This window comes from Colias philodice, chromosome 6, assembly GCF_061535455.1.
Source record: "Colias philodice isolate Cphi_HAF_F1 chromosome 6, ilColPhil1 Martin Lab GWU primary, whole genome shotgun sequence".
Lineage (NCBI taxonomy): Eukaryota > Metazoa > Arthropoda > Insecta > Lepidoptera > Pieridae > Colias > Colias philodice.
Genome location: NC_143091.1, coordinates 9107957 through 9129553, shown reverse-complemented (window position 1 = coordinate 9129553; position 21597 = coordinate 9107957). Strand labels below are relative to the sequence as shown.

At 34.1% G+C, this 21597-nt stretch overlaps 2 protein-coding genes across 6 annotated transcripts; both read left to right on the top strand.

Annotated features, from left to right (window-relative positions):
* Positions 1-389: 389 nt before the first annotated feature.
* LOC149487939 (lamin-C-like) lies at positions 390-15444 on the top strand. Of its 4 annotated transcripts, none has more exons than XM_089696650.1 (10): positions 390-959; positions 7785-7917; positions 8192-8390; positions 9806-9927; positions 10900-11040; positions 11430-11635; positions 12263-12521; positions 12850-13071; positions 13435-13527; positions 14115-15444. In XM_089696650.1, the coding sequence occupies exons 1-10, from the start codon at positions 529-531 to the stop codon at positions 14157-14159; spliced, it is 1851 nt and encodes a 616-aa protein (XP_089552776.1). In that variant the 5' UTR covers positions 390-528; the 3' UTR covers positions 14160-15444. The 4 variants fall into 4 exon arrangements, with proteins under 4 accessions (XP_089552776.1, XP_089552774.1, XP_089552773.1 ...); XM_089696648.1 differs by having other exon boundaries at positions 10897-11040; XM_089696647.1 differs by having other exon boundaries at positions 10897-11040; positions 12850-13075; positions 13439-13527.
* A 1426-nt stretch (positions 15445-16870) lies between these two features.
* Positions 16871-21335, top strand: MESR6 (misexpression suppressor of ras 6). Of its 2 annotated transcripts, none has more exons than XM_089695917.1 (4): positions 16871-17108; positions 19518-20329; positions 20775-21020; positions 21196-21335. In XM_089695917.1, the coding sequence occupies exons 2-4, from the start codon at positions 19544-19546 to the stop codon at positions 21292-21294; spliced, it is 1131 nt and encodes a 376-aa protein (XP_089552043.1). In that variant the 5' UTR covers positions 16871-17108; positions 19518-19543; the 3' UTR covers positions 21295-21335. The 2 variants fall into 2 exon arrangements, with proteins under 2 accessions (XP_089552043.1, XP_089552045.1); XM_089695919.1 differs by lacking the exon at positions 16871-17108 and adding an exon at positions 17130-17257.
* Positions 21336-21597: the final 262 nt, after the last annotated feature.

Sequence of the window (21597 nt, the reverse complement as noted above, 5' to 3'; positions counted from 1 at the left end):
TATAAGCGCATGTTCATATATTTCCTGCGCGGGTTACCAGCGCTTATAAGCGCCGATAAGCACTTATAAGCGCTTATAAGTTTCAAGCTTTCTTTCTGAATACGCCCATAAACACATTACGCATGCTATAACAATCGATGATTGATAAAACTAATTCATTTGGTAATACTGGCTTGTTGCAACTTATTTTTTATTTCCCCAACTTAATCATATTATTATTTAGCGCTTTAAATAAAATATTTCAGAGTACGACACATTTAAAAAAATGCATTTGCGTGAAATGCGTGAAATATTTAAATAAAAAAGACAGATACAGGGTTTTAAACACAGGTATCGGAATTTTATTATCTGTAGTAATTGACATAAATGTTGGTAACATTTTAGTATGACTCAACGGTCACGTGACCACATTAGCTTGGGTTTACAGGTTGAAGAGAAACGGAGTTGTACGCTTGCCTTCGATAATAAGGTGTTGTGGAATTATTTCCGCGTGTATTTAGAAAATAGTGACTGAAAAAAATATTCAAAATGTCAACAAAATCTAAAAAGACTGTTACGTCGTCTTCTAACATAAGTGTTGTGTCATCAGTGCAAAGCCCACCACAATCAAGCACTCCTGTTGGTAGCCGCCCTTCTAGTTCTGCCGGCCGGCCGAATAGCCCTCTAAGTCCAACGAGACACAGTCGTTTACAAGAAAAGGAGCATTTACAAAATCTCAATGACCGCCTTGCAGCCTATATCGATAAAGTACGCCAACTCGAAAGCGAGAATTCGGGGCTGCGTCGTGAAATACAAACCACACAGGAGGTCGTCACACGCGAGGTTTCCAACATAAAGGGAATGTATGAGCATGAATTACAAGATGCCAGAAAACTGTTAGATGATACATCCCGCGAGAAGGCTAAGTTGGAAATCGATCTCAAGAGATTGTACGAAGAAAACGATGACCTAAAGAAACGGTATGTTGTAATAAATTTTCATAACAGTGTAAGGATTATGTTATAGTAAGCTCTAATTAATTGGAACACGTTTTATTTGTGCTTATATTTTAGCTTAGATAGGTTATTTTTATTGAAATTTCTTCCGGCTAACCTTAGCACAGTTTACGTCATCGGCGGCATTTCATTTCGGGCACGCAATGACGAGCGCGCGCGACCTCGCCTTTACGACACAGTGACATCATACCTCGATATAACAAACCAATTGTATACTACCAACATGTCCATTTAATGTTTCAGCTAACCATTTCACTCAAATAACTTTGTATACAATGTTTGTAAACAAATGTTAGGTAGGTACAACATTATGTGAACTGAGTATTATACAGGGTGTCCCAAAAAGTAGTGATATACTGAAGCTGGGAGGTAGAGGACTTAGAGGGCTATCCGAATCACCCCCATGTGTGTTATGCGATTTTTCGTATTTTCGGAGTTATTACATTTTTTTCAATTTTTCATCTATCGCCGAGTACGATGAGATTTTTATTTATGGTGACGTGAATTATTGCGCTAGATGCTTGATTTTTTTTGTGTGCTAAGCTGAAAGATAGGCCAATTCAGTATGGTAACATTTACTATCGGTAGATCTTCGAATGGAATAAAAAAAAGAATTAAATGCCAAGAAAGATAAAATTACCCAGTATGTTCATAACTTCAAGGGCCCATAAAAAAATAAAATCACATAAAAAAGGTTTTCCATTTGGCTTTTAAAAACTTGCTCTATCGATCAGGTAGCTACCCTAAAAATTTCATTTTATTATTCTGAAGGCTTCAATCGAAAAATTGAAATCTAAATGTGGTAAGTGCAAAATTTTTATTAACATAATGATTATTAAAACCAATAAATAGGTGTTTAAAAATGAATTTTTTTAAAATAGCCCCGCTGTTGCTCAATGCAAGTGCGACATCACCGTAAAAAGTTGTCTTTTTAATGTCTGAATGCGCTTTTATCATTTTTAATGGTTTCTTCTGCTACTATGAATTTCCGGGTTATTTCGTCCAAATTGTGGCAGTCTCTCGTCTTTGTAGTATCCCCACGGAAAAAATTCAATAGGGTTTATGTCCGGAGACCGTGGAGGCCAGGCTAAAGGGCAAAAATACCCTGAAAGATGGATTGGTCGTTGCAGCCTGCGCATGCGCCGGTGACGCCTGCTTTAAAGCCTGGCCTCCACGGTCCCTCGACCTAAACCCCATTGATTTGTTTCAATGGGGATACTAAAAAGACCTCGGCTACTTGAGAGAATGCCCCAATTTGGACGAAATAACCCGGAAATTCAGAGTAGCAGAAGAAACCATTAAAAATGATAAAAAAGCATTCAGACATTTAAAAGACAACTTTTTACGGTGATGTCGCACTTGCACTGAGCAACAGCGGGGCTATTTAAAAAAATTCTGGTAATTAAACACCTATTTATTGGTTTTAATGATCATCATGTTAATAAAAATTTTGCACTTACCACATTTGGATTTCAATTTTTCGATTGAAGCCTTCAGAATAATAAAATGAAATTTTTAGGGTAGCTACCTGATCGATAGAGCAAGTTTTTAAAAGCCAAATGGAAAACCTTTTTTATGTGATTTTATTTTTTTATGGGCCCTTGAAGTTATGAACATACTGGGTAATTTTATCTTTCTTGGCATTTAATTCTTTTTTTTATTCCATTCGAAGATCTAACGATAGTAAATGTTACCATACTGAATTGGCCTATCTTTGAGCTTAGCACACAAAAAAAATTAAGCATCTAGCGCAATAATTCACGTCACCATAAATAAAAATCTCATCGTACTCGGCGATAGATGAAAAATTGAAAAAAATGTAATAACTCCGAAAATACGAAAAATCGCATAACACACATGGGGGTGATTCGGATAGCCCTCTTGGTCCTCTACCTCCCAGCTTCCGTTCATCACTACTTTTTGGGACACCCTGTATTTGTTAAAAATTAAAAATACCTGACCAGCATTAAACAGAAACAAACAATCAAATTTAGATTTACCTCACAAATCTAATAAGCTTCGTATAATCTTGGCCTAAATAATAAAAAATGGCTTAATGTCCTCATTTACAATCTATTTCAGTCAAGGTTATTTACTCATTATTTGATTCTCTATTTGCATTTTCTTGTAAACATATGTGATATATGTAAGTTTCTTTAGTTATTAGTAATTTTCACATTTAAAAGCAAATAAATATTCTCGAGACTTTAAATAATATTAGGTAGTACTATTTGTCAAATTTATAAAATGATGAACAAATTATAAATTTATAAAGAATAGAATAGAAAAAATTGAACACGAGGCGGGACTCGACCCGCATCCTTTCGTGCCATTCCGGGGCGGATGCCTGACCAATTCAGCCACTCGTGACCCACCAGAGCAATCGAATTTATTATATTCTTTCAGTTTTATTTGTCTAAGGGACACACCTTTTTCTATTCTTTATAAATTTATATTTATAAAGCATTTGAATGTGATGAACAAATTGTTTGTTAAAGCAATAAGCATTGCTTATTGAATTGATTTTCCTTATTAATTATTATAAAATTTGGCAAATTCATATTAAATATGTTTTATTCCCTGTAGCTGTATTACAAGAAAATTATTGAATGACTAATACAAAGTTTGCTTAACCTACTAAATACATTTTATAATAAATATACCTGAATCAATATTGCATTTGTATATGGTTAAAATAATTTGTTATTTGAGATATTTATTTAAATGAATAATTGATACAGAAAAAGAGGGTTCACACAGATTTATTTGTTCCTTTTGCCATATTGGCAGTATTTAATTTTATTGAATCAATTGTATTGTCTTTCTATTTAGTGGAAACAGATGCATTTGCCTCATAGAAATTCGCTCTCATTGAAACTTGTGTCATGATTTCAGCGAATAATAAACCTTTAAGTAACAATTTTGGAAAAAATTCAGTTGCGTATCAATTAACATTTTTATTTTGTTTTTACTTGGGATTGTCCCATTTGGATAGCCTTATAAGTAATTATAATTACTTAATTATAATTTATATTTAGATCAAATATTTTTCTTGTTTACCACTTAGAAGTTTGTTGATAAGTGTAGAATCTAGAGGTCTTTAATTATATGTATTTCCTGCATCTGACAAATTATGCATCATGTCCACCATGGAGTGTCATAACTTCCTAATGTTTTGTTTTATTGTACACCAGTTTTCAGCCCGTGGATTTGCTTGCTCTCCTGATTTACATTGTTAAGAACAGAATGAAAATCGTTTTGAAGTTTATTGTGACACATATATGTATAAGTAGCAGAAAAATTCGTTTCATAATAAGTAGTCATAGTTTAAAAATGCAACAGATAGGCACAACAGTACAAGATCATACTAACTTTATATTTTTTGAGTCATTGGCTTATACATTTTATAGGTATTTATGACAGCACTATTTATAGACTATCCAGATGGGTAGGGCTACCTTGACTTCAGGTTGTTGACCATGAGAACTAAGTCACATCGAATCGACCTTACGCCCACAGAATTACAAACAATTAAATACGTAAACATGACAAATAACTTATGTGACATCACTTTACTTAAAATCCAATAATGATAAAATACTAAAATCAAAAAAACCGGCCAAGTGCGAGTCGTACTTGCGCACGAATGGTTCCGAACTATGACCCCCTTAATATTTTATTTTTATGAATTTTTAGTATTTGTTGTTATAGCAGCAACGGAAATATGTACATCATATTTTGTGAGCTTTCTAGCTATCACGGTTTATGAGATACAGCCTGGAAACAGACAGACAACGAAGTCTCAGTAATAGTTAGGGTCCCGGTTTACCCTTCGGTACGGAACCTTAAAAATTATATTCAATAATGTTCAATCAATGTTATACTTAAAATAACATCCGGCGATTATGTGAGAATGTAAATCGTAAAGCTCGCGAGTCGCGTCGATGACGTAATTTTATCAAATATAACCGTGACGTACCCTTGCCCCCTCGTTTATAAAGATTTTCAAATGAGGTCAACCTAACATCGTTGTTATCATTATAAATTTTATAATAAATGTGCTCTATTTTATATTTATTTTGTACGGGATATATTTATAACAAAGCACGCCTGATCTCCCGCGTAGAGTTATCCGTTATTTCGCAATTTTCATCACATGTGTATTTCTTATGTACCAATGTATAGAATAAGAAATGGTATAAAATAATATTGAAGAAAATTTAATTCAAGACTTTCCTGTAAATTAAGATGACTTCAGTTAAACCATTGTTATTCATAGTTAGCCGCTGTAACTCGTAAGCGTACAAAGAGTTAACAGGGGTGGTGAAAAGGTAGTGAGCCAAGCTTTTTCCCAAGTATCGATGGCAATTTAAGTTTGAAAACTCTTGTTAAATATGTTGTTTTTGTAAACAATTAGGTACGATCATAGAAATCTAAATAACAAGACACTAGAAGTCGTAAGCGTGCGTGACCTTGTCGCCACTCAGGTGATTTTCACATCACCAGTGCATTCGTCACTGTTCAGTTGCTCTGGAGACGTATGAGTGTATACATGGTTTGTTTCAGCAATTCCCATTGCGGAAATTCTTCCACAAGTTGTAATTATACTTATAAAGGAAAAATATTTCATCGGAAAATATTTTTTTTTAGATATAATGCCGTTTTTCCTTAAAATTATAGTATACTAGCAGTCCGCCCCGGCTTCGCCCGTGGTACATATTTACGTTTTTTCTACATAAGAACCATCCTCGTACTTCAAGGAATATAATAAAAAAAGAATTAACGAAATCGGTTCAGCCGTTCTCAAGTTATGCGCTTACCAACACATTTTGGGATTCATTTTTATATATTACTAGCGGTCCGCCCCGGCTTCGCCCGTGGTACATGTTTACGTTTTCTCTACATAAGAACCATCCTCGTACTTCAAGGAATATAATAAAAAAAGAATTATCGAAATCGGTTCAGCCGTTCTCGAGTTATGCGCTTACCAACACATTTTGCGATTCATTTTTATATATAAGATTTTGGGATTCATTTTTATATATTATAGATTTACAAGTATTACGAGTGTCACCATAGTAATCGAAATAACAATGAATGACACGGTCGACCATTCTTATTATCACGTTTGTTCGTATTGGAGCAAAAAGTCTCATATACTTAGGGATGTTATTCTAAAATAAACCGTAAATTCGTGCGTTAGGATACATATTCAAAAGCTTAATTTAATAGTTAAGTTAGTTTTCACTAAAATCAAGCTGTCCAATAAAAGGCATAGTTTACTTGTGTGTACTGTTTAGCTTTCGGTTTGAATGTGTTGATTTTGGCGACAGCGGTTTTCATACGAATTATGACATTATAGTACTTCTATGTGTCTTGTTATTGCACGCCTCATAAGCGAAGCGTTGAGGTGGGTACTACTGTCGCTTCGCGCAAAACATCTGATTTTTCAAACTTAAAATGTCTTTATGTATCATACATTGCACTTGTAAGATAATACATACACACACATATTAAGAAAAAACACTATTTTTAACGTTCATGATATTTTTGATGTCATTTTTGTTATTTAAACTAGTTAAAAAACAGTTTAAAAAAGTTCTGTCTTGGACGTCCGTGTGTCTGTATGTGCGGATCCTTTTTCTTGTTAACACGATAGCGACCGAAATACTTTACTAATCGAGTCTTTTTTTTTCTCTTACGCTTGAGTATGCTCAGGAATAGAACCCTTTCATTTTTCAGGGTCTGATTCGATGTGGTTTAATTGTTATTAAATAAACAAAAATAATAATTAAAAATATTTATTAAAAAAAAATTATGAGGCGTGCACTTTTGGATTTTCCAAATTATTTAGATTTCTATGGGTACGATAGATTACGTTAAAATTGAACTGATATTCCTTGGTTTTATACCTACTTGGTTTTAGACACGAGATGAAGTAATCTTGTGATGGATATTAGTTGGTTGTACCTATAGTAGAATCTCAACCTTCAATGAGGTTGTTTATTTACAGTGCTTATTTTGTCAATGACACCATTACCTTGTACCGAACTAGTAACTACTAGTCTTTGCCGTAAAAATGTCTGACTAAGTTATGTTACGTAATCATTATAAATAGTACCCAATGGTCACAGGGGATAACGAAAACATTCGCAGTTCTAAGCTTTATTCCGTATGAATAAAGCTTAAAACGCTGTTTCTCGCGGCTTTGTAAATTTGATCATGTAAATTGTAAACCGTGACGTGAGTGAATAAAAATTCATAATATTTTATGCTGTCATTGTGTACAAATCGTGGTTATACATGGCATGTGTAATATTCTTTTGTACCTAATTTAATATTTTTTGTTAAAAAATTTAAAAAAACTAATGCCGGCAATATTGCCTGGTGACAAGTACTACCAGGCAATTTTGTTGCTCACGCTATGATAGTATTCAACGTCATTGAAGGGGACTCTGAGATTAACAGTTCAATATTTAGGGGTTATTTTGCAAAATTCAATTCAGTAGCGGAATCTAGATAATGAATATGCGTTCCGCCTCTTACTTTTATTTTCTGCAACTAAAAATTATTATCTTTCCCATTACGCTTACTGGAAAATAAAAAATAGACCTACCTATGGCCTTATAATGCTATATTTAAATATTAAACTATATGGATAGATAATTGTGTATTTATATTTTAACATTAATTGAGCGCATGATTGAAGATAAATATTAATTACATTTAATTTTTATCTTCAATCATTATTTCTGGACTTTAATTATATCTCATGCTCATCTTATTTAGCTTGGACAAGAAGACAAAAGACTGGCAACAAGCAGACAATTTGGCGCGCCACTACGAAGCGCGGTTCACGGAAGAAAGCAACAAATACAACACTGCCCTTGCTGATAAAAAGAAGGCTCAAGATGAAGCTAGAGTATGTAGTTTAATTTCTAGCAGACACACATCAATATTAAATGTTATTCCCAATTATTCTAATTAAATGTGCATTGAACTTTGTATTGTTTTTGATAAAAACCAGTTCTACGAGTTTCCATTTCACGTCTGTGAAAAAGAAAAATAATTCCTTTTTCAAAAATTGCCGCGCAAATTTTATTCATAATATTTTTCCATAACTTTTTCAATAGTTTTGCAAATTCGCGCGCGAATAGTTTTGTATGTTTAATTATAAAATTTACGATTTTTACTAGGACCTCGCCAAGGAATTGGAGAAATTGCGTAAAGTATACGCCGACACGCGTAAGACCCTCGAGGAGGAGATGCTTTGCCGCATCGACATGGAGAACACGGTGCAAAGTCTGCGGGAGGAGCTCTCTTTCAAGGACCAGGTGTTCCAACAAGAGTTACAAGAGACCCGTACACGCAGACAGGTCGAGATTTCTGAAATTGGTATGTATTTACTTCCTTTAATGGAATTATAACACCATTACAGTTGTCTGGTTTCGTAATACATATTATACAGTTTGGATAATTTTATAGACGAAAGTTATTCCAAGTTCCTAATAAATGTTTTAAAAACTTGTGCTCATATATTTCGGTACATTGTGTAGGTACGTAGATTTATTTCGAGGTTATCGAAGCATTACAAAGAGGAATTAATTAGACTTAAATTATCTATAACGAGTTTTGAAATAATATTTATAAATACAGTAAAATTCGAATATAAGTAGACATTTTGTTGTTGAATGTTCTAATTTGTTTATTTTACATATTTACTAAAGTTTTTTATGTTTATACTCAAGATGATATAATCATTAATAATACAAAATGTCATAGTCATTTTATAATCACGTATATTAAAGCATATTTTAAAAAACGTGTTCATTTATACATTACTAGCGGTCCGCCCCGGCTTCGCACGGGTGCAATGCTGATATAAAAACATAGCGGCCCGCTCCGGCTTCGCACGTGTATAAAATAGATAGCCGGGCGGCCGGCCCGGCCGGTACCGCCGCAAACGCTACGTCCCGCAATTTTTAAATCTGTAATATCTTCGAAAATATTCACTTAAATCATACGGTGTAAAGGGCCATATAGATCTATATTAAATGAACAATGTATTCAAGGTATTTAATTGGCTAAGGATTAATGCTGTATTGGTTAAAATCGCATCGAAAATTAGCCATTATTTGTCGTAAAAAGTAAATGACAAAAAAAAGTTATTGTGGGTTATCCATAAGAGATAGACATATACCATCGCGGACTTTTCTGTAGACCTTTTCAATGTGTATAATACTTAGTAGTTAGTACATTATTTTGATAAAACTCGTAGGGTTCAGCCTGCGTTTACAATATAAGCGGAAAAAATGTAATTTTTTACGACATCACATTAGAAACCTCAAAAATAACAGTACTTCTCCACTATTATTTAATGGATGTTATTATACATATAAACCTTCCTCTTGAATCACTCTATCTATTAAAAAAAACCGCATCAAAATCCGTTGCGTAGTTTCAAAGATTTAAGCGTACAAAGGGACATAGGGACAGGGAAAGCGACTTTGTTTTATACTATGTAGTGATACATAATTAAAAATACCTAAGCATAATATGTTGCTTTGGTATATGTTTTTGTTATGTAGAAAAAATAAACAAATAACATTTCCGGTTTAAGTATTTACGTGTTAAAATGCAGTCAAATGCTTTGTATTATTGTGCTTTGTCATTAATATTATCTTATCAAGTGTTTGTTGTTTTCATTTAATGATAACTTCGAAATTGAAAACTGTTACTTTAATAATGAAGTTTAATTCAACAATTATCTTTTTACTCAATTTGAAAATAATTTAAACTTTTCAATACAGATGGTCGTCTTGCCCAGCAATACGAAGCTAAGTTACAACAGAGCCTGCAAGAGCTGCGCGAACAACAGGAGGCCAATATCAAGGCAAACCGGGATGAAATCGAAGCTCTCTATGAAAATAAGGTATATCTTTATATTATCATAACTTCCTCAAACAGCGTTTTTTATTCATTTTATCAATGCTAACAATGTGAGCATGTAGGTACATGTACTAATAAGAAAAGAGCGTGGGTGCTGAGCACACGTGTCAGAAGTGAAACTTCTTTGACAAGATTCAAAGATACCAAAATTGTCGCCTTACTCCATGACGCGACCTTGAAATTTTACTCTCAATGCGCCTAAAGAAGTACACATGCACAAAGATAAATATATTTGTGCATTATTATAATGGTTTGAAGGTTTTTTTATATATACTTAAAGAAATTTCTTTACTCACAACGATAGCAGGCGCGATAATTACGATATCTTATCTTGAAAAATATCGCAGGGATCGCTCTGTAATGTTTCGTTATAAATAAATTGCTATTATGTAAGCTGTGTGATTAAGATCATGGTTGAAATTGATATGACATGTAGTAAACATAACTAGAGATATTTATTTTTATCAAAACTATGTGAAGTAGAAAATTATAATGATTTTGTTTAGCATTGGGCATTGCAAAATAATATTTAGAGTCAGCTCATTTAGGATATATGTCTTAATTATTATACGGTTGAATTACATGCAATTAACTTTGTTTTAAATAAAATGTGTGCGTGTACTAGTGTACACACGTAAGAAGTGAAACTTCTTTTTACCTTATTTTTCAAAAAATAATTTACTATATATGCAACTTTACAGAAATACGTCAATCACGCGTGGTAGGGATAAAAACAGAGATGGCGCGTAACGGAAAAATGTTACACTAAATTTTTTTCCAACCCCGATAAAGAAGTTTCACTTCAAAAATAAAAACAAAAAGGAGAGATATAAGTGTTTATTTAAGTCTCATAGAAACAACACAAAACATGTCTAAGAATAATTAGAAACTAAAATATAATGAGGTAAATAATTTTGTGCTATTTAATTACAAATAAATATTATTCCGCAAGCAGTTGAAGAACCTGCAAGCGGCGTCGAACCGCAACAGCAATGCGGCTACCGTGGCCGTGGAGGAGCTGCGCACGATGCGCACACGCATCGACAGCCTCAACTCGACGCTCAACGATTTGGAGAACAAGAATGCCGCGCTAAGCGTAAGTTTCAGGATTATATACGTATATTTTAGTTCAACAAATATAAAGCGTACTAAATTGGTTTATTTATGTTCTTCTTGCCGACCTAAACCGATGTCCATCTCGTAAACCTTTGGTAATATTTACAGGAATTTCATTTGAGAGATTTTTAAAGAATAGAAAATTAGTGCACTAGGCGGTATTCGAACCCGCGAATTAAATTACATTTTTTTTTTCGACAATTTTATCAAATATTAGATTTCTGAAGATTTATTAAATTCCAATAGATCCTGTTTACTTGTATAGAATCTTCCTAATGCACTTGCGTGTTCAAACATATAAAACATTTTTTTCCATAAAATATATCTCTGATTACATTAGATATTTTCTAATAACAATTTATCCCACAGAACCGTTGCCGTGAACTGGAACGTCAACTGGAATCTGAACGTGCTCGTCACGCAGAAGACTTGGCGTCGCTCGAACAAGAGTTGGCGCGCTTGCGGGACGAGATGGCGGCGCAGTTGCGGGAATACGCTACACTCATGGACATCAAGATATCGCTCGACCACGAGATCGCTACCTACCGCGCGCTTATCGAGGGCGAGGAGGATAGGTTAGTGTGATTTATGTACGAAGTATGTAAATGGGGAAGTGTAAACGCTAAAAAACCCTTTTTTAGCCTGTACACTCTTCCCCAGTTTTTAGTTTCATTCCATATTAAATATTTGTTTGTTTGATCGTTGATGTATTTGATTAGGAAAAATTATTAATTTAGTAACTATTTATATCTGAAGACTATCAGAGTATGTACAAACTAGAAAATATAATATGTATTCAATTGCTATTTTTGTAACCAAATTGTTTAAAAAGTGTAGTAAGCAAGGTTGTTTTTATATTGTAGATAGTGAACATTTCACCGCACTAATAATTTTCATAATCGAGATCTACAAGTGCAAAAGTTAACTGTTACACCGCTTCATTTCATCTATAAATTTTAAATAAACTAAATTGTATTTTCTTATGTTTGATTTTACGCGAGTATTATACATTTAGAAATTAAAGACTTTTTAACGGATTTTAAACGCGATTCATTCTATTATTTTCCCGACGTTTCGAACACTTTACAGCGAGCGTGGTCACGGGGAGACTATTAATAAAATAATAGAATGAATAAATAGCGTTTAAAATCCGTTAAATAGTCTTTAATTTCTAAATAAACTAAATTTCCAATCGTCCACAGGTTGAACCTGACCTCCCAGTCCCCGGGCCGCGAGTCGCGCACATCAATGAGCGGCGCGAGCGCGAGCGGCAGCGGGCGCATCACGCCCGGGCGGCGCGCGACCCCGCTGCGGGCGGCGCGCAAGCGGACGCTGCTCGACGAGAGCGAGGAGCGCAGCCTGCAGGACTTCAGCGTCACCTCCAGCGCCAAGGGCGACCTGGAGATCGCGGAGGCCTGCCCCGATGGCAGCTTTGTGAAGATCAGGAATAAGGGCAAGAAGGTATGTGTGTTTTATTGGAGTTTGGATGAGATAGTGTAAATTGGAAGGCGAAATATGTAACTTGTAAGTTATTTCTTAGTCATTTTATATTATCTTATTATGTAGAATTTAAAATGTAATGCTAAGTAGATTTTTTGTATATTTCGTTCAAAAGTATACAAATTATAATTATATACTATCAATTTAGCCATTACACACGTAGGTAATTCACAAAACTTCATTTTTTTTTAAATGTAATGTAGAGTTTAGTTCTATAGTGGAGATCCTAGCGGAACTCCACTATACTTCCCTATACACTATACGTCTTAATAAATTAACCATCGAACAGGAGCAAAGCCTCGGCGGCTACCAGCTTATACGCAAGGCGGGCGAACAGGAGACCCTGTTCAAGTTTCACCGCACGGTGAAGCTGGAGCCGGGCGCAGTGGCCACCGTGTGGTCGGCGGACGCGGGCGCGGACCACGACCCGCCGCGCGACATCGTGATGAAGGGCCAGAAGTGGTTCGTGGCCGACACCTTCACCACGGCGCTGCTCAACACCGACCAGGAGGTGGGTACAAGGGTAAAAGAGCGTTTAAGCTGAGCACACGTGTCAGAAGTGAAACTGCTTTGGCAAGATTCAAAGATACCAAAATCGTCGCTTTACTCCATAACTTGACGGTATTGCCATGACCTAGAAAATTTTACTCTTAACTCAATGAAAAATTGCTATAGTTAATGAAATCATATTTTTTTTTTTTTTCAAAAATTAGTACTAGTTCAGACTTCAGATATTATATGGTAAAGAATTGACTTCGTGTAATTTTACTGCGATTTATCTATGACTTATACAAAGTATCCTGTCAAATTATATAAACATGTATTGAAAACGTCATTTTATTGCTAACCAATAATATATTCGTATGTAAATCAGGAAGTGGCGGTGTCGGAGAGACAGCGGCGGCAGGTGAGCACGAGCGCGCAGAGACATCGCGAGCTCGCACACAAGTTCCCGCGTCGGGAAGGGGTGCGTATATTGTGTTTTTTATTGTTAACTAGCTTCCGCCCACGTGCATCCCCGTTTTTCCCCGTTCCTGCAAGAATTTCGGGAAATCCTTTCTTAGCGGATGCCTGTCCTAACATCTACCTGCATGACAAATTTCAGCCCGATACGTCCAGTGGTTTGGGCTGTGCGTTGATAGATCACTATATAAGTCACCTTTGAGTTTTATATATATAGATTATATGAAATGGAGTATTTTTCAGTTGTTTACTTTTTGTAGTTTGAATGCTTTGAAAATAATCGTAAAATGTCATGGTGCAAAGAAACGCAATTTTTTCTCTGAAGATTAAAATAATATTATTTAGGCCCGATTTTTCAATCCTTGGTTTAAACTTAGCCGTCCAATAAAGAATTACGCGATGATATTAAAATGACACCTGTAAACTGTAAAATACGGGCAAGAAGAATACATTTTTGATATGGTAGTTTAATACGTTATTCAACGAATAAGTTTTAACCAACGATTGAAAAATCAGCCCTTAGACAAATAATGAACGATTTATTTACTTGTCTTTGACCATTATTTTTAATGTTTCCCATTTATATTACAGCTTGGCGAAATCCGCGAGGGTGAAGAGAATTGCCGTATCATGTAACACCTAGTAGATAAAACGGTTGTATCCAATGATCGTGTTCGATTTACATCGGTGCCTCACCTTTCTCTACTTAGGGTTTGCCGGCTAGGCTTACCCCATTATTACAGATTTATTTCTATAGAAACAACAAAGTGGCTCGATAGATGGATCTTAATCTAGCCGTTCCAGTAAAGAAATGTTTAATGTGAACATTTTTTTTAGTTTTAAGTTGCATACTAGTGGAGTCTTATGTTTTTCCCAATTTGTGTATTTTTTTTGTATGAAATCTCTTTAATACTTTCTCTAATAAGAAGTCAATTCACGCATCTTCATAGAAATATATTTTAATCACGCATTTAACTTTTTTCTTATTGGAACGGCTACTTTATGTTTCAAACAATGAAAATATTTTATAAGTGTCTCTCTATTATGGTGTTTGAGAACTTCAAGTTCGAATTTATAGTTCAATTATTATCATCCTTTAAATCTTAGAAACCAAGCTAACAAGTCGCTCGATTTTGATTTTTAGCATTCAAGATCCGCCTATCGTGCCATTTTACGCCTTTCCGTATTGGTTCTATACGACCATTTTTATATTATACATCACTTAATATTTAGTATTGAACTTTTCCAATAATTTCAAAACATGAAGCCACTCGATGCCTTATTTGGCTTCGCCCCGTAAGCTCAGTGAACAAAGTACAAAAATGTTTGGTTCACTTTGTGTTGGTAAGTGTAGAAATATATATATTTTATTAATTATTTAACTTTAAGATCCCCACCCATAACATTTGCGCTAGACAATGAATCGTGTCAGACGTTTGAGATAGCCATTGCGTATTAAGCAGCAATCAGTAGATAAAATCTACAAAATATCATGATAGTTAGTAGCTATTGACTAGAGTACTAGAGCATCATTAGTTCGTAAGATTAAGTTGACCACGTTGCATTGGTTGTCAATTTAGAATAAGCTACATTTTCATAATTATAATTAAATGCTATTTTTTTATAACAAACACAGGTGCAAGTCTCAAATTGTATGAAGCATTTATGACGATATTCAAATGGGCTTATATTATGTGTTCATGTAATTTGGTTTTCTAAATTAATTCATTTAGTACTAGACTTTATTTATGAAAATGTACTTTCAAATTTAGGCGAAGAGGACAGAATCTAATTGTTTTTCGTTTGTGTTCTATTTTTTTTAAGTAATCATAGAATACTTTCAATTAGATTAATATTATTACTTCCTTTTGCAAATTACATAACATTATAAAATAATAAATTTATATTTAGTTTTAATCAATTGTGGCTTTTATTTTACACCACCTTTCCTTTTATTATATTATGTATTATCTGTGCCAGTACTATATCAGTTAGTTACACACAAGCTTCGCTTGTTAATTGTACAAGGAGTACAATTAACAAGCGAAGCTTGGGAACTTTGGGATGAAACTTGGATGAAACAATAATAAGTTATGAGTTAAAAGATAAGGTAAATAATGTTAACTTTCAGGAGTTCACAACATTTTAGATTGAAGAAATTATTTGCAGTTTTATAAATCTTTTTAGTGCTTTTTACTCCTTTTATTTTTGTAATATTTCAATTCAATCTTATTCTTGCCTTATGATGTCATTGATAGAGAACTGAGAATACACACCCAAAATTTCAAAGATTTTGAATGTTAGATTTCGCTGTTGCGCAACATGACGACAACTACGTGACTACGTAGACTAGGGCCACACTATAGCAAATTTTGAAGATCGTGCCATTAAAGATGTCCCACGGCGAATGTCGAGAAGTTGCCACGAAAAATGTCCCATGGTGAAGACAAAGTGGTAAAGTGTTTGCCACAAAATATTCCCCACGGCGAAAGTATAAACTATCAACTAAGTTTGGCCGATCGACCCCTAGGCCGCGTTTTCTTGCAGATGGAAACGCGGCCTTAGGATCGGCCACATTGATATTAGGTGTTTCCACGCTATCATTACCAACTGGACTGTGGGTGCTAAATAAAAGATTGAAAAGTAAGGAAACCTTTGCATATAATAGATAAGTCATAATGATTCTCTATCTTTCCGAATTCCGATAATCATACCATAAATAAATAAACATGCATACTCGACACTCAATTAAGCTTGTTTTCGATGACTCCTTCATTTTATTTACCCCAACTCCAGGGCATTTCATTTTTATAGTACTGACAACATAATAATTAAGCGCCGATAGCGCCGCGTTGCGGGACTTTTTTCATAGCGCATACCCAATCCAAATACCTAAAATAAAAAATAAATATATTTTGTAATTAAATGAAGGGTTGTATGCACAGGTTGCATGTGGCATTGGACTACTACAAGACTACTATATTACATGACGTGTAGATAATCCGTTCCACCTTAGCAAGATTAATTGATAAGCAAAGACCAATATTTTAAGTAAAATAAATTTGAAACAAGAATATCGAGATCTTGTGACTGCTCCTATATACAAAACAATTTTAAAACACGTAAAAGAGTGCGGTGAGGTCTTACTAGTAAAAACTGGATGTGAATGGTTTTCATTTTCAGCACTAAATAGTCTTACTGTGAATTGCGTATTTAGATTTAAAAATGACATTGACTTTGACACTGACACAATGACACAATTAACAAACACCCTGTCAATGTCACATTCAAATTGTTTTGAATAATAAAAAATTACGAAAATCATAAGGAAAATCACTGTGGAAAATCAGTATCAATATCCACAGAGCAAGTAATATCAATATCTAAGTAATAAAATATTATTAATTTTATTCTTATTTCGATAATAAATACATACAAAAATTAAAAAGCTCTTAATTTACCATGCATTAAAGAAATGTTTGTGTTAAGAATAGCACACCTATTAAAAATAGATAATTGTAAATGAATATCAAAATTTTTTACTCTTCTTTGATTTGAAGCAAACCTCCACAAATAAATTAAAATGTAAGTTTCATTCATGTTTTATTTGTATTTGACTTTAGTACCTAGTTGAATATAGGGTAATTGTGCTATTAAAATTTTTTGAAACAAATAAATTGTGTGAATACTTCATATTTAAGTTATGTACTGTGGAAAAAATGGAAAGATTGTTTGTAGGTACTCTCTTTTATAACACAGATATAAATAACAAAATATAGCCATAATTTACACAGTATTTCTCTTATATTTAATTTCTCCTCTTATTAATTCACTCCATATTATAGGATGATAGTGTCATCAGAATAAATCTTAAACACAACTGATTGTATGTCTAGAAATATAAAATATTCCATTTTTCTAATCTTAGACCAAAAGTGTTAATTTTTTTTAACAATATAGGTAGGATGTCCTTATATATTAGATTCCCACTTCTTTTTAATGTGTCATATCTGTAGTGTACACTGTACAGTGCAGAGTAGAGATTAAGGTTAACCTTACACAAAATTGGGTAATTGTGGATAATTGTGCGGCGAGATTAACTCCGTAATTCCTTTTTGATGAATCAAAAGTTCACCTGAATGTTACTACTTTCCCAATTACCCTAATGCACTATATTTCATATATTAACTATGTTTTTTTTTTAATAGGAAGCAGTGTGTGACCTTATCAAAGATATTTAAATATTCACAATTCTGTTATTTATTCCAATGTTCTGTTCAGCGCAATGCTCACAACGATTAAGCTTGTAAAATTTAATAGTTCCTAGCGTTACATATTCATTTGAACCTTTTTGTAAAAGAGGAAACCATTGTATCGCCTGCGGTCGTGCTTTTGCTCAGTTCAAGTTTTAACAAAACGACATGTTTCAATGAAATTCAAGAACGACTAATGTTCGATGTTCTGTTAGCCCTGTCCAGAGACAACTTTTACGATTAAAACTTAAGTAACTTTACGACATCAAATATCCGACTTAATTTACTTTGTAACATAACCTGACTTCAAGCATGTTGATGAATGCGAAAAAAGTAGGTTGTAAATATGCAATTATCATTCATTAGTCATTACATTGTAGGTGGTATGATCTGACATATATGGGCAGAAAGGAATAGCTTTAAGGGCTTACATAATACTTTTAACATTTAATTAACTACTAGTTTATAATTGCATGGTCACCTGGAAGCGTATTCTGTGCCGTTGTTTTTATTTTTGTACCAGATGTTACTACTACTTTGCGAGCCGCAAATGCAATTAACTAGTGTTATGTCATATTAAATTAATCTTATGCATTATGCAGTACTATATTCAAGCCGCTTTTTCAATATAATGTCATGCATCAGTTTATTTTTTTCGACTAGGACATTTTGTTAATTGCCGAAATTCAATAATTTTTTGACGCTTCATCATTCTTAACACCTTCTGAAAGGTACCTACATGAAAATGCTTAAAAAATTTATTTTGATTTAAACCTAATGTGTCTTATGGGCCCATAGAATTCTAATTCGATTTACGTCACATAGGATAGTCATATTAAACATCCGGGCTGAACAGGCGCGGTTTTCGCGCCTTGACCCGTGTAGGAGTTACGACGCAATAGGTCAGGGGGTGGGAGTGCGGGGTCTGTTTGGACGGGCGTAGTAGCGTAATGACGTCAGTGGCGCGCAGTATCGACCCCGCGAGCCGTCACAACACCCCTCCCTCCGTACCAATATCATGCCTTCAGTAACGAGCAACTTCAAAAGACTGAATGTAAAATAGGACTTCATGATGGCAATCATCTCGAGCACACTTAAAAGTGCCTAAACGAAGGAAATAAATATGCAATTTGCATTCAGTTTGCGATATGTCCATATCGCAAACTGAATTCTGTAAAAAGTTACACTATGACAAAAAAATACTCTAATGAATTAAAATAATTGGTAGCTTGAACTATATTATACTCAAATAAGAGTAGTGTGACGACGTCTTACTTATTACCTATATTAAGAAGAGGACATCGTGAAAATGTAGAGCATGCGTAGATAACATTCAATAGATCTAGTGGTAGGCAAACACTGTAGAAAATCACGTGAAATAAAAATGTTTGCATAAAAGCAGTGTTTGTTTGGTATTGCGTTCTATCACTGTCAATTCAGGGCTACAAATTATGAATACACCAAAGTCAACAACCAGTAACAAGTGCGCAGTTTCCCCGATATATATAAGGGCGGAATTTTCCTCATTTCGGCTTAAACCTTGACCCACTTTGAGACCCCTCTTCGGGCTCAGCAAAGATATAATGTTATATAGGCTACCTTCACGGAAACACTGGTAGAAAGCCTCGCTCCATATTTCAGAACAAAAATTTAGCTTCCTATGACTTAAGTAGGTTTTACTTTTATTATAAGTATAAAACTTTCAGGTTATACTTTGCTAATCTAAAATTTGTCTTTTCAGTGAAAATTGGTCAGCGCAATTAAAATATGAGCGAAAGTAAATCTATAGAAAATCTGAAACGTTTCAAAAAGATTCCTATATATGTAGTGGAGGAGCATAACGATGCCTTACAGTTTATATATTCAGCTATCGGTGGAAAGAAATTACCGTTAGAAGGAACGACTTTATTGCACTTAGATGCTCACCCAGACATGCTTATTGATCGTAAATTAAAAGGAGAGGAAGCAAGGGCAGGGAGGAAAGTTTTGCAATTATTACAAATAGAAAATTGGATTGTGCCGGCGGCGGCCGCCGGACATATAAAACGCGTGGTTTGGATCAGACCACCGTGGGCGAATCAATTTGCCGACGGCTCACGGTTCATTCACGTCGGAGACCACCCCGTTACGGGCTTTCTCCGAGTAGATAGTAAAGAAAATTACTATTTGTCTGATGCACTTTACTCGTCACAGCTTGTGAACAAAAGAAAGTTTATGCTAACAGTCGCAGAACTAAGTAATCGTGCAGATTGTGATATAGAGCAATTAAGTAATCAGCTCGCTATCGACGTCCCATTTGTTCTCGACATCGATCTAGATTTTTTCAGTACCGCAAACCCGTTCTTAAATATATATGAAAGCATAGGATTGTACGATTTATTGGAAGATATATTCCATTTCGATTTGCCTGAAAATGATGACATTGAAGCCCTAGAATTAAATATGCAGTCTCGTGAACAACAATTGCAAGAACTAGAAGACTTATTTTTGCATTTAGAAGAGCATGGCAATTTAACGGAATATAAAGGAAATAAATCAGAACATTATCACAAGGTAAACTTATTGTATTTATGTGTGTATTTATTATATGTATGTATATATTATTACTATGTATTTATTTTATTTATCCACGATATCTGTTTACATATATGTATTTATTAGTATATATAAATGTTTATTAATATACTTATATGTGCAAGCCACGAGGAAAAAATATTTGTAGTACATATTATTATAATAACATCTTTAATTTTTAATTTATTATGCACCACTGTCCACCATACTCAGCATTTGTCCTAGTCAATTGGGTTGCCTGGCAGAGATCGCTGTCAGCGATAAGGCCGCCCTCTGTACATTGATATAAGTTATTATGTGTTTTAAATTGTCCTATATGGTGTACAATAAAGTATTTTTCATTCATTCAAAAGGTAATTCCAAAACTGCCCAAAAACGTTTGCATATTTCCGGTTTTCTTATTTTTATTTTTAACGTATTTCAGGTATTTAATTTAGTTCCTATAATAATGCAAGAAGCCAAGCGATTAGGTGAACGCCCCGACTGGTGGGCTGTGTTCGCGGGAGGCTGTACGAGGGACCAAGGAGGGCTCCCTCATCACATTAGCACTGAGGATGAAATTAAACAAACAATTGAAAATTGTTTAAAGCCCTTTTTGGAACGGTTACCGAAACCAGTATTGATTACTTTGGCAAGATCTACAGATGATGGATATTGTCCTCCTCTACAGGTAAATTAAATTATTAGAAAATTATGAAAACTTCGTCATTTTTATATAACTAGTGTACTGTACTTAATGTACAAATCATACAACAACATCAACTGGCCATATAGATAAATTTAAACCTGTTGTAAAGATTAACGAATTTGTGTTTAAATATAAATCTGATAATTTTTATATACAGGTGGAACTAATACAATCACACGTGCTGCGTATTATTAAAGAAGTCTACGATAGCGAAGAACCTGTGTTACATTATCTACAAAGGGATGCAAAGGAATAAAATTATCGTGTTAATGTTGTACCTAATATTAATTAAGATTAAAGTGTTATTTTTGAAGCCGTCTTTTTATTTGATCGATATGTATTACAATATTTATATTTTATTTTGGACTCGTAGAACGGCGTCACTACGGCGCAGACACTCAATTATTGTGCCAAATGCATTACCATAATTCTCTTCTAATGTGTTTAACGAACATCTACAAGATGAAATTACGCTTTTTAAAATATTTCCACGGCTGCATTTTACAATGTTACATGTTTCGTCATCATATCTATGTATTTATTTTGGCTAGAGGAAAGA

What these genes read in the sequence shown, in the direction of transcription:
- LOC149487939 (XM_089696648.1), top strand. Translation starts at nt 529, where the DNA reads ATGTCAACAAAATCTAAAAAGACTGTTACGTCGTCTTCTAACATAAGT. An exon ending in AAGCTCTCTATGAAAATAAG is followed by an intron (nt 9,928 to 10,896) that starts GTATATCTTTAT and finishes TTATTCCGCAAG; the next exon opens with CAGTTGAAGAACCTGCAAGC. An exon ending in ACAAGAATGCCGCGCTAAGC is followed by an intron (nt 11,041 to 11,429) that starts GTAAGTTTCAGG and finishes TTTATCCCACAG; the next exon opens with AACCGTTGCCGTGAACTGGA.
- MESR6 (XM_089695917.1), top strand. Translation starts at nt 19,544, where the DNA reads ATGAGCGAAAGTAAATCTATAGAAAATCTGAAACGTTTCAAAAAGATT. An exon ending in AATCAGAACATTATCACAAG is followed by an intron (nt 20,330 to 20,774) that starts GTAAACTTATTG and finishes AACGTATTTCAG; the next exon opens with GTATTTAATTTAGTTCCTAT. An exon ending in GATATTGTCCTCCTCTACAG is followed by an intron (nt 21,021 to 21,195) that starts GTAAATTAAATT and finishes TTTTATATACAG; the next exon opens with GTGGAACTAATACAATCACA.